The sequence below is a fragment of the Thalassophryne amazonica genome, chromosome 3 (assembly GCF_902500255.1).
Source record: "Thalassophryne amazonica chromosome 3, fThaAma1.1, whole genome shotgun sequence".
NCBI classification, from domain to species: Eukaryota; Metazoa; Chordata; class Actinopteri; order Batrachoidiformes; family Batrachoididae; genus Thalassophryne; species Thalassophryne amazonica.
In genome coordinates, this window is record NC_047105.1 from 6,017,508 (window position 1) to 6,030,302 (window position 12,795).

General features: G+C 42.4%; 1 protein-coding gene across 1 annotated transcript in view; it reads right to left on the reverse strand.

Moving 5' to 3' along the window:
• The window catches only part of tasora (transcription activation suppressor a), a 186,615-nt gene that overhangs the window by 95,633 nt on the left and 78,187 nt on the right, over positions 1-12,795 (reverse strand). The window contains exons 7-12 of the mRNA XM_034165189.1: positions 9,185-9,315; positions 9,013-9,044; positions 7,825-7,930; positions 7,602-7,705; positions 7,421-7,530; positions 5,230-5,302 (exon numbers count right to left, since the gene is read on the reverse strand). Coding sequence (XP_034021080.1) covers positions 5,230-5,302; positions 7,421-7,530; positions 7,602-7,705; positions 7,825-7,930; positions 9,013-9,044; positions 9,185-9,315 — 556 coding nt within the window. The remainder of the gene's footprint in view (positions 1-5,229; positions 5,303-7,420; positions 7,531-7,601; positions 7,706-7,824; positions 7,931-9,012; positions 9,045-9,184; positions 9,316-12,795) is intronic.

Genomic DNA, 12,795 nt, shown 5'->3' on the forward strand with positions numbered 1-12,795 from the left:
AAAAAATTACTCATAACCATCCCAAAGACGTATCGTTATCTTTGGCTGCTTTCAGTGATGCCGGTATTTGGTTAGACTCTCTCTCCGACTGTTCTGTCTGAGTTATTTTCATTAGTTACTTCCTCCAAACCATCAACATGTCTATTACACCCCATTCCTACCAGACTGCTCAAGGAAGCCCTACCATTAATTAATGCTTCGATCTTAAATATGATCAATCTATCTTTATTAGTTGGCTATGTACCACAGGCTTTTAAGGTGGCAGTAATTAAACCATTACTTAAAAAGCCATCACTTGACCCAGCTATCTTAGCTAATTATAGGCCAATCTCCAACCTTCCTTTTCTCTCAAAAATTCTTGAGCTTGTTCTGTTAGACCTCAGTGCTGCTTTTGATACTGTTGACCATAAAATTTTATTACAGAGATTAGAGCATGCCATAGGTATTAAAGGCACTGCGCTGCAGTGGTTTGAATCATATTTATCTAATAGATTACAATTTGTTCATGTAAATGGGGAATCTTCTTCACAGACTGTTAATTATGGAGTTCCGCAAGGTTCTGTGCTAGGACCAATTTTATTCACTTTATACATCACCATCAAGGCACGAAAAAACATTTAAAAATTTCCTAGCAGCAGAAGGGTCACTGGGAGCACCTGTGCACACTAATCCTTTCCTTGATCCCGGAGCTCAACTCACCTGTTATGCAAACATCCAGCCTTTATTCTCTGGTCCAATTATCAATATGGGCAAAGTTGCTAAGCCATTTTGTAAAGTGATTTTGGGGCCATGCACTCGCCTGCCAGATGGAAGCTTTAATCACACTCAAGCTCCCCATGGGGTTAAGTCTATAGATTACTTCCAAGCACCGGACCCGACGGGGACTTACGCTCAGGTGAACATGTACTGGCTGTGTGGCCAAAATGCCTTTGTAGCCCTCCCTACAGGATGGACAGGCAGATGCGCCCCAATAACCACGGCTCAGCACTCCTACGTCGTAGCTGATCACCCCTCGACCAGTCATCGCTTCAAGCGGGACTTGGCTCCCCATGATCCTATATGGGGAACGGATGTGCCTCAGGACGCAAAGCTGTGGTCTACAGACCAGAAAGTCCTACTGTCGCTCTTCCCCTGGGTGGGCGTGGGCAAGGTGATGGTGCACGTGGAGACACTAAATTATCGATTTAGTTATTTTGTGAACTCCACTGTTGAGGCTCTTAAAGGCATAAGGGCGGAGTTAACAGCTCTGCGGATCATGGAAATGCAAGATAGGATGGTTTTAGATCAATACACTGCGGCTTCGGGCGGAGTATGTGCCATGGTGGGTGAAAGAAGTTGCACTTTTATTCCTGACGACAACTATGGGGGTCCATTAGCTTGGCTATTCAAAATTTGACGTTGTTAAAGCGCACTGAGGCTGGAGACTTTGTTACAAGCAGCAGGTGGACCTCGTGGCTCTTCTCCGGATCGTGGTACAACATCCTGTTGAGAATACTCACCCCACTTGCTGCTTTTCGAGGCGTACCAAGTGTTGTGATTTGTTGCATAATCCCTACTGTACGATCGTTGGTTCGACGGAGGATTTCCACTACAGTTGATGGTTTGCTGTTAAATCGCGACTACATTTTCTTGTTGCAATCGCATGATGCTCCAGGTCGCTCTGTCTAGACTGGGAGTATTATTGATTATGTACGTTGTTTCCTCTGGGTGTAAGGTTTTGATGTTTCTGCAAAAATGACCGGGCCACTGAAAGTCCACAGCTGGAGGTGGTGGCTTTGTGATATTGAGGATGTAGACATTAAAATTTGATAAACAGGGGGGAATGATGGAGATTTCTATATATTGTCAATATTATTATCAAATATTAATGTCTTTATATTTACTTTGATGCCCTTATCTTGATGCTGCCTTTCATTTTGTTTTGATTCTGTTCTGTTTTCCATATATATATATATACATATACATATATAGATATGTAAGAGTTCATGTACCACTATACTTCTAAATAATCACTCATTGTTAAAACAGTAATATAAACTAAACTGTTGAGTAATCATTACAAGTGTTCCATGAGAAAACAACACTTGTTCTTTTGCTGAATGCTGAACACAAAGAAAAGTAACATTTGTTGGTGAAAGAATTCGCAGATTGTTTTGCTAAGAGCTATGTTTTTGTCGAGCACAGATTAATAATTCGGCCTTGAGCAGAGAATAACACAGTCTATATATAAGTTCGAGGCTGGCACTGTAATGTTTCAACTTGTAGATTAATTACTATCTGTCTGAGCAAGACTGCAGGGCGCCTTCCAGGTGCGAAGTGATACAGAATGAATTGACTGAAAAACACAGCTGTGCCTTGTAATATTGTTCTGTAATAGGCGGGCCCTTCAGAGCTGACTGACGGACAGTGACGAGGGGTCACGCTGGCTCTCCCTGATCAGGAAATGAAATTCAGTCTCTGGCGTGATCATTCTCTGTGTTTAGTTAACTGAGTTGCTTTTTACAGATTTCAACTCTGACAACCCTTGTTCTTAAAAATAGGAACCAGCACACTTCGTCTCCACTCCTCAGGCATCCTTTCACTTTCTAAGATTTTATTAAACAATCTGGTTAGAAACTCTATTGCCATCTCTCCTAGACATTTCCATGCCTCCGCTAGAATGTCATCTGGACCAACTGCTTTTCCACTCTTCATACCAACCCTCACTTCTTCCTTACTAATCTCTTGTACTTCCTGATTTACTCTCACCACATCATCCAGCCTTTTCAAATCAAATCAATTTTATTTATATAGCACCAAATCACAACAAACAGTTGCCCCAAGGCGCTTTATATTGTAAGGCAAAGCCATACAGTAATTACGGAAAAACCCCAACGGTCAAAACGACCCCCTGTGAGCAAGCACTTGGCGACAGTGGGAAGGAAAAACTCCCTTTTAACAGGAAGAAACCTCCAGCAGAAGCAGGCTCAGGGAGGGGCAGTCTTCTGCTGGGACTGGTTGGGGCTGAGGGAGAGAACCAGGAAAAAGACATGCTGTGGAGGGGAGCAGAGATCAATCACTAATGATTAAATGCAGAGTGGTGCATACAGAGCAAAAGGAGAAAGAAACACTCAGTGCATCATGGGAACCCCCCAGCAGTCTAAGTCTATAGCAGCATAACTAAGGGATGGTTCAGGGTCACCTGATCCAGCCCTAACTATAAGCTTTAGCAAAAAGGAAAGTTTTAAGCCTAATCTTAAAAGTAGAGAGGGTGTCTGTCTCCCTGATCCGAATTGGGAGCTGGTTCCACAGGAGAGGAGCCTGAAAGCTGAAGGCTCTGCCTCCCATTCTACTCTTACAAACCCTAGGAACTACAAGTAAGCCTGCAGTCTGAGAGCGAAGCGCTCTATTGGGGTGATATGGTACTATGAGGTCCCTAAGATAAGATGGGACCTGATTATTCAAAACCTTGTAAGTAAGAAGAAGAATTTTAAATTCTATTCTAGAATTAACAGGAAGCCAATGAAGAGAGGCCAATATGGGTGAGATATGCTCTCTCCTTCTAGTCCCCGTTAGTACTCTAGCTGCAGCATTTTGAATTAACTGAAGGCTTTCAGGGAACTTTTAGGACAACCTGATAATAATGAATTACAATAGTCCAGCGTAGAGGAAATAAATGCATGAATTAGTTTTTCAGCATCACTCTGAGACAAGACCTTTCTAATTTTAGAGATATTGCGTAAATGCAAAAAAGCAGTCCTACATATTTGTTTAATATGCGCATTGAATGACATATCCTGATCAAAAATGACTCCAAGATTTCTCACAGTATTACTAGAGGTCAGGGTAATGCCATCCAGAGTAAGGATCTGGTTAGACACCATGTTTCTAAGATTTGTGGAGCCAAGTACAATAACTTCAGTTTTATCTGAGTTTAAAAGCAGGAAATTAGAGGTCATCCATGTCTTTATGTCTGTAAGACAATCCTGCAGTTTAGCTAATTGGTGTGTGTCCTCTGGCTTCATGGATAGATAAAGCTGGGTATCATCTGCGTAACAATGAAAATTTAAGCAATGCAGTCTAATAATACTGCCTAAGGGAAGCATGTATAAAGTGAATAAAATTGGTCCTAGCACAGAACCTTGTGGAACTCCATAATTAACCTTAGTCTGTGAAGAAGAGTCCCCATTTACATGAACAAATTGTAATCTATTAGATAAATATGATTCAAACCACCGCAGCGCAGTGCCTTTAATACCTATGGCATGCTCTAATCTCTGTAATAAAATTTTATGGTCAACAGTATCAAAAGCAGCACCGAGGTCTAACAGAACAAGCACAGAGATGAGACTCAGTACTCCACAAGGTTTTGACCAAGACAGTTGTTGTCACAAGACCTCTATATACACACAGTAGGAGAAACGTGTATTGTTCACTTTCAATAATTACAGCACATCAACCAATGGAATCCTGTTCTGCAAGTGTAACGTCAGCATTAATTAATACTTGCTCTCCAAACAATCAGGAGACCCCCGTGTGGTCAGTCTCTAAGGACAACACTGTCGTCCACGGCACTGGCACCATGCACAACAACATGGTCACCAAGTTGATCAAACCAACCAAACTGTCTCTTAAAAAGTCCATGCGTGCATAAATAAAAAGTCACACTGTGTGAAACGACTTTGTAAAAACATGAACAGAGCCGAGTCTGCAGACTCACAATCATAAATAAAAGTCAGTTTATTGAACGCTAAATGACCGTTCTAACTGGCCATTATCTGATCCAACCCTTCTGTCCTTGGTATCACCATGAAGCATCCATCTTTGGACCGCACAAATTCTTTGTGTGAGGGTTCATTCTACAACCACTAGTGCCTTGCTCAGGGGCCGCCCGTGCTCTGATAATCTGTCCTGCACATTTTGATTACGTGTGCTAAGCATCGTTTATCTCTGTGTTCGTGTCTGAAGTATTTATGTAAGCGAGACTCGGACAGAGTCGTCACTCAGACTCAGAAGGCTGCTGCTGACTCAAATCAAAGAACACGTCACTGAAACCCTGAGAAGACGTCCACCATCCCGCTCGCTCTCTTACGTCATTAAAGAATTTCCACAGCAGTGTTCTGATGGGTGTTTGCAGCTGAGACCAAGTGACAAAAGCATTTGATGACAAATTAGAGGGCTCCTCGTTAGCATGAATTACACCACAAGGCCCCAAAACAAACAAACACGCCCACATCTTTTGAGTCGTACCGGCAGGTGTAGCCATCTGAACGCTGGATAGCAAGAACAGGAAGCCTCTGTCGCCAAGTGGATTCACTAGGACCTGAAAGGACGAGACAAAGAAGAGAAATCATCATCATCTATCTATTCGTTCATTCATCTTTCAAACTCTACAGCTCTTTTTCTTTCTTAGAATAGACTCATTGGCCACTTTATTAGGTACATTTCCATGTGCATTGACCCACTTGCTACCTTCAGAGCTGCACTGATTCACTCCTCATGGCAAAGATTCAATGCAGAGCTGGAGACGTTGGTCCACACTGACAGGACATTACAAGCCTGAACTGTTGATCAAAGTCCAGAGGGATCCATGCTTTCAACTTCTGACCATCTGGCTGCCGTAGCAGAAATCCTGACTCATCCTCAACTTCAACTGTCCAGTTGCGCTGAACCCACGGCCTCTATGGCCTCTGTTTCCTGTTCTTAGCTGACAGAAAGTAGAACCCGGTGTGGTTTACTGTTGCTTTTAAATTCAATGTGATCTTTTGGTTGGTTCCAGGTGGTTCATTGAGATCTTGGTGCCACTCTATCAGCTCAAACAGCCAGTCCCTTCTCCTCTGACCTCTGCCATCAACAAGGTGCCTCCAGCTGGGAGCCATCGTTCACTGAAGGTTTTGTCTCTTTCAAACTGTTCTCTAGAGACCCTGGAGATGCTTGTGTGTGAAAAGCCCACGACAGTAGTGTTGCATGTAAGTCGCACATGTGCGCATTTACATTTCAGCTGCCTTTGTGGTGCGTCGCAATTTTATTTATTTATTAATTTCTAAATGCCATCTCAGAGGTAATCAATCAATCAATTTTATTTATATAGCGCCAAATCACAACAAACAGTTGCCCCAAGGCGCTTTATATTGTAAGGCAAGGCCATACAATAATTACGGAAAAACCCCAACGGTCAAAACGACCCCCTGTGAGCAAGCACTTGGCGACAGTGGGAAGGAAAACTCCCTTTTAACAGGAAGAAACCTCCAGCAGAACCAGGCTCAGGGAGGGGCAGTCTTCTGCTGGGACTGGTTGGGGCTGAGTGAGAGAACCAGGAAAAAGACATGCTGTGGAGAGGAGCAGAGATCAATCACTAATGATTAAATGCAGAGTGGTGCATACAGAGCAAAATGAGAAAGAAACAGTGCATCATGGGAACCCCCCAGCAGTCTAAGTCTACAGCAGCATAACTAAGGGATGGTTCAGGGTCACCTGATCCAGCCCTAACTATAAGCTTTAGCAAAAAGGAAAGTTTTAAGCCTAATCTTAAAAGTAGAGAGGGTGTCTGTCTCCCTGATCTGAATTGGGAGCTGGTTCCACAGGAGAGGAGCCTGAAAGCTGAAGGCTCTGCCTCCCATTCTACTCTTACAAACCCTAGGAACTACAAGTAAGCCCGCAGTCTGAGAGCGAAGCGCTCTATTGGGGTGATATGGTACTATGAGGTCCCTAAGATAAGATGGGACCTGATTATTCAAAACCTTATAAGTAAGAAGAAGAATTTTAAATTCTATTCTAGAATTAACAGGAAGCCAATGAAGAGAGGCCAATATGGGTGAGATATGCTCTCTCCTAGTCCCCGTTAGTACTCTAGCTGCAGCATTTTGAATTAACTGAAGGCTTTTCAGGGAACTTTTAGGACAACCTGATAATAATGAATTACAATAGTCCAGCCTAGAGGAAATAAATGCAACTACCCTTGGTAGTTGTAAAACAGCAGGTGGTCTGTCTGGTAACAGACCACCTGCCTGAAAGTAATTCATGTTGACCATTTTGTAATACATAAACTTAAAAACATAAATAGGTATATAAATACATGTAGACTCGTCTACTTTGACCTTTTAAATTATTTTTAGGATTCAGCTCTTTTGAGGGAGCATCTGGAAAGAGCAGAATGTACATTTGCACATTTGTACCTAATGAAGTGGGCAGCACTATAACTGTACAAAATATTAAAAAAAAATAGGACTTTCCCTATGAAACAGAGAGGGAGCTGGAGGGAAACAAGGGAACCTGCTCTCTTTTGGAGCCAATCAAAGAGCTGCACCTTTTTCTACTTCCAGGTGGGCGTCATTTTGGACCGCCGAAACCTACTGCTTGACCATCACTCAACCATGACGTTTAAAAAAACGAAAGCATTAATCCTGGTGTCAATTCGCCAAGTCAAACCGGTGAAACTCACCACTCTCTTCACCTCCAGCTCCTGCAGAAGTTTGGTCACAGTCACTTTAGTTGCTGACTGGCTCCTGACGATCACCTCCAACAGGCTGCAATAAAAACCTTTGGTAGCGACTGCAATGACAGAAAGGAACGTTTAACCAGGGCTCTTTAGTCACCACACTGACTATTAACCAGAACTGCACCTTCTCGGCTACTACTGTAGATGTTCCAGGAGAACAGGCCCGGTGGGAGGAGCTTCGTCACCTGCTCAAGCTTCATCAACCAACCGATTTCCAACTTCTCCGGTCTGGAGGTGACATGCGTTGAGGTTAGAAGCCAAACATTTCAGAGAGGACTGTGTATGCCGGTTAGAAAGATGAAAGGAAGCACAGGCTGGGACCCTGCAGAAGTCTCAGCAGTACTCACAGTCTGTGGGGCAGGACGGGGAGAGAGGAGGAGCACAGGGAGATCTGGAAGAGGAGGCGGTCATCTTTAACCAAATCCCCCGTCCACACAGTGAACAGCGTGCGCTCTGAGAGGGACAGAAATCACACGGTCATTAGCACACACACACACACACACACACACACACACACACAAAAAAAAACCTCTCAGAACTACCAAAAAACGCTCTGCAGCCACAGCCCACAGTCAGTCTTATCTGATACGCTGATCAAACATTCACAAAGAACACAGGAGGCTCTTTTCTCAGACCTCTGGGGGCCACTGAGGTGCCGGTGCATCAAACTCTGTTTTTTGTCATATTTCTATGAGTAGATCAGCGACCGGATGGCAGAGATAATGTTTAACTAATTCCTCAAACTGTCGCCACCTGTTTCAATCCCTGTTGTACACAATCTGCGATTCCCAGCCAATCCTAAAGGTTGGAGAAGGTCACATGGGTCTCTCTCTCTCTCTCTCTCTCTGCCTGTCAGAGGCTGCAGCGTCTCTCCGTGGAGGATTCACATGTCAGAAGAAACGCTCATAAATGCTAACAGAACATCTGTGCTGGCCTGAAAACACTTACATTTTTACTCAGTCCAGCAGACAAAGAAAAGTGTTGTGGAAAAATACATCGATGGGTAAGCTTCTCCCGTCCCACACCCAAAAGTAACCAATGGACATTTCTGTGAGGGACTTTCCACTTTTCATTACTAAGGGACCTTTAAGGACATAGTGAGGACAGGATACATCTAAATGGAACTAGTGGGTGATTTTATTTTCCAAATAAGATTTTGACTGAGTCTGCCTGTGACAGCTCCCAGTGGTTGTTGCTGCTGCACTTCAGTCAATTGCACATTTTCTTTACAATTTTATTTATACATTTATTTTAAATCTTTTCATGTATTACACATCTTTTGTGACCTAAAGACTTTGGCAGATCCATTTCTAACACCCAAAAAAGTCACCCATCCATTTCATCCACAACTCACGGACCACAGCAGCTTTATTTTGTCAGAAACAGCATCAGTTACATCACAACAAATTTATTTTGGAGCAAAATTCTAAAGGAGGGAAATTTTTTACTTTAATTTTTTTTATCCCTTTAAAATGCAGTGAAAAAACAAACGTCCTGTTCTGGTGCAATTAAAGGTTAAAGGGAGCAGCGCTCACCTTTAGCGTCTTCTGCTGCCTGGCTGTTCAACCTGTCCAAACACACACACACACACACAACTTCATTCAGTGTAAACAAACAAATAGTTGATCACACCTTTAAACATAGAGCATTTAATTTTTATTCACTGGGGATACTTAACCTGAACTTTGACCTTTCATGTGTGCCTACCTCAGTGGAGCCAGAGGTTTGATGGGCAGCGGAGCATCTTTCCCACTGAAAACAAAGGAAACAACTGCGTATGGGCAGGCCTGACGGGGGCGCTGCAGCAGCTCGTCAAATGAATACTCATAGAAGTATTGCTGAAATAAAAGATAAATAATAACGATAAGAAATATGTAATAAGCAAAAACTGCATCTTTTCTATTACACTTGTTTTATTTAGACTGAAATATTTCTCATCAATCTGACTGCTTTATTCCTTCAAGACATAATTTTACTTTGCACAGAAACAGATGTGTCGCTGTCAAAAGAACCCGAGCAGGATCAGCCACACAGGTCAGTACTGTCCCATCGACCATCTAGACCAGGGGACGGCAACGAGAGCCAAGACAGCGCAGGTTTTTCTTGCATCTAATCACCTCAGCAGGTGGGTTTGCTGATGAGCTTCTCCCCTGAACACCATGGGCGCAATTTGGTGGGGGATAGGGGGGACATGTCCCCCCCCACCTTTTCAACCAGGGGGGACAGAATATGGTATGTCCCCCCCACCTTCTGACATATATGTGTGTACTTGAAACATGCTATGTCAGTGTTATGTGCAAAACCATGTCAGAATAGTATCTTTGTTTCTGCAAGTTTGTATTTTTAGCAGCATTGACTTGTTTACAACACCTGTTTGTTTGTCACATTAAGAATTTTCTGGGACTGCATTTGCCCAGATTTGAAACCAAAAATAGTTACCTCTAGGGACTAGTGTCTACACATAAGTATCAATGGACCATATGCTAATTGACTAAATTCTGAAAGTTAGAAAAGGAAATCTGAAAAGCTATCTGGGACCTCAGAAAGCCCATCTGCAATTATTGCTTGATCTCCAAAATCAGTCTATGCAAGTGAAATTATGTTCAGTATGAGTGTTGTCATTAGTGCCACTTCGAAAATTAAATTCATAAGTAATTTATCCTAAACGTATGATCTGTTGTTTTTCCAAACTTATGCAAAAACAAATCTTGAGGAAAGAAAATACAGTATGCGATAGTTAATAATTATTAAGAGCCTGTTCTTTCATATTTATGAATACATTTTACCACACTGGAGTTGTTTTTTTTTTTTAATGAAAACTCAACCTATCATTCTTTTTGAGTTCTACACATGTGGTGATACCTTATTTACACCAGGATGTTAATAAAATCAATGCTGGCTATTCTCAGAATAAAGTACTTATATCCACAGTTTCAAATTGCATAAGTCAAATGGTGTCCACTTTATGGTCTTCTCAAAACATTAAAATTACTGTTGTGGATGCTCAGAATGCATCTGAGCTTATCTAGAAACCGTTGGCTTCTGGGGGCCTGAAGCGGCCCCCAGACCCCCGACCTATAGGCTTCGGCCCTGCGGGCCTCGCACTTTGTCCCCCCCAATTTCTAGTTCTAAATTGCAGCCTTGCTGAACACCAGAGAAATCACCTGCTGAGGTGATTGGTTGAAAGTGAAACCTGCCATGTCTTTGCCCTTCATGGCACATGACTGCCCACCTCTGGTCTGGACTGTGATGTCATTTTTTGTCAAGTGACAATAAAACACCAAGAATCTGACAAGCTCACACACTGACTTTAAATATCATGTGACCGACTCAAAAAGAAAAAGTAGTCTGTGATTAGACCCCCAAAACCTCACGGTATGTCCTGAAGATCAGGCTCAAAGTTCAGACCACGTTTCACAACTTAAGTAAGTAAGTAAGTAAGCTTTATTTATATAGCACTTTTCACAGACCAAGGTCACAAAGTGCTTCACGCGATATAGACAATAAAAACAACACATACAAATATAGAACAATAAAATAAATTGACACTAAAATGCCAGTTTAAAAAAATGTGTCTTTAGTTGCTGTCTAAAAACATCCACAGAATCCAGTGAGTGAAGAGAACAGGGAAGCTCATTCCAGAGGCGAGGTGCCACAGCTTTAAAAGATCTGTCCCCTCGAGTTTTAAAACAAGTTCGGGGAACCATCAGCAGGTTCTGATTGGAAGACCTCAAACTCCTGCTGGAAACATAAGGCTGGATCAGGTCCTTAATGTATTCCGGTGCCTGCCCATGTAGAGCTCTAAAGGTCAGCATGAGGATTTTGTAATTTATCCTGTAAAAAAACAGGGAGCCAATGTAAAGACTTGAGGACAGGAGTAATATGCATTCTCCTGTGGGCGCGGGTAAGAAGTCGTGCAGCAGAATTTTGCACTACCTGCAGGCGGGCCAGCTCTTTCTTACTGAGGCATGTAAAGAGACTGTTACACTAATCAAGTCGTGAAGAAACAAATGCATGCACAATCATCTCTAGCTCATTAAAAGCCACCATTTTGCGTAATTTGGAAATGTTTTGAATTTGAAAAAAACAGTTCTTAATGAGCTGCCTGATGTGATGTTCCAAAGACATCCCTCCATCCAAAATGACACCCAGGTTACGCAGGCTGCCTTTAACAGAGCTGCTCAGATTACCAAGGTGATTCTTAATGACAGACATAGCACTATCTGGAGCTACAATCAATGTCTCAGTCTTATTAGAATTCAACTGCAGGCTGTTTTCAGTAAGCCATTCTGTAATTTTAGTGAGACAACTAATGAGAGAACAAATTTTCTGTGCTTCAGTTGTCTTAAAAGAACAGTACAGCTGCAAGTCATCGGCATACAAATGGTAGGACACATCGCAGAACTGCTGGATCAGCTTACCAAGAGGAAGGATATACAGCAGGAACAAAATCGGACACAGGACTGAGCCCTGTGGGACACCCCACAAAAGATCAGCAGATTCAGACATCACATTGTTCACAGAAACACTAAAAGTTCTACCAACCAAGTAAGAGCTAAACCACTCTAATACAGGACCTGACATGCCAACCGTATCCCGCAATCTATTAATCAAAATGCCATGGTCAACGGTATCGAATGCAGATGACAGATCCAATAAAACCAGCACAGAACATTTACCACTATCAGCGGCCATCATAATGTCACTAGCCACCTTCAACAGGGCAGTTTCAGTGGAATGAAACTCACAGTACTCGGACTGAAATGTGTCATAGATGTTGTTAGTCTGCAAAAATGATTTAAGTTGGACACAGACCACCTTTTCCAAGACTTTAGTCAAAAAGGGGGTCTTTGATATTGGCCTAAAGTTTTTCAGTTCCATAGAGTCCAATCCTGCTTTCTTTAGCCGTGGTTCCACAACAGCATGTTTAAAAGAACAAGGAAACACACCAGTCGACAAAGACATACTGAAAATTTTAACAATACAAGGCCCAATAGAGTCAAAAACATTCATAAACAATCTAAAAGGAACTACATCCAAAATACCAGAGGTTGGTTTCATTATGTTGATGACAGATAGAATGTCCTCAATTGTAACAAGCTTAAAAGAGGTCCAGCATTGAGTGGGAGGTCCCAAATACCGGGAATCACAACAAGAGGGCAATGAGAGCGGCAAACTATCTTTTATGACTCTGACTTTGTCAATGAAGAAATTAAGGAACTCATCACTACTTGTTTTAGGAAGAACAGGAGTTACAGCAGCAGCAGGTGACACAATAGAGGTGATTGTGTCAAAGAGCACTTTGGGATTTCTCTTAT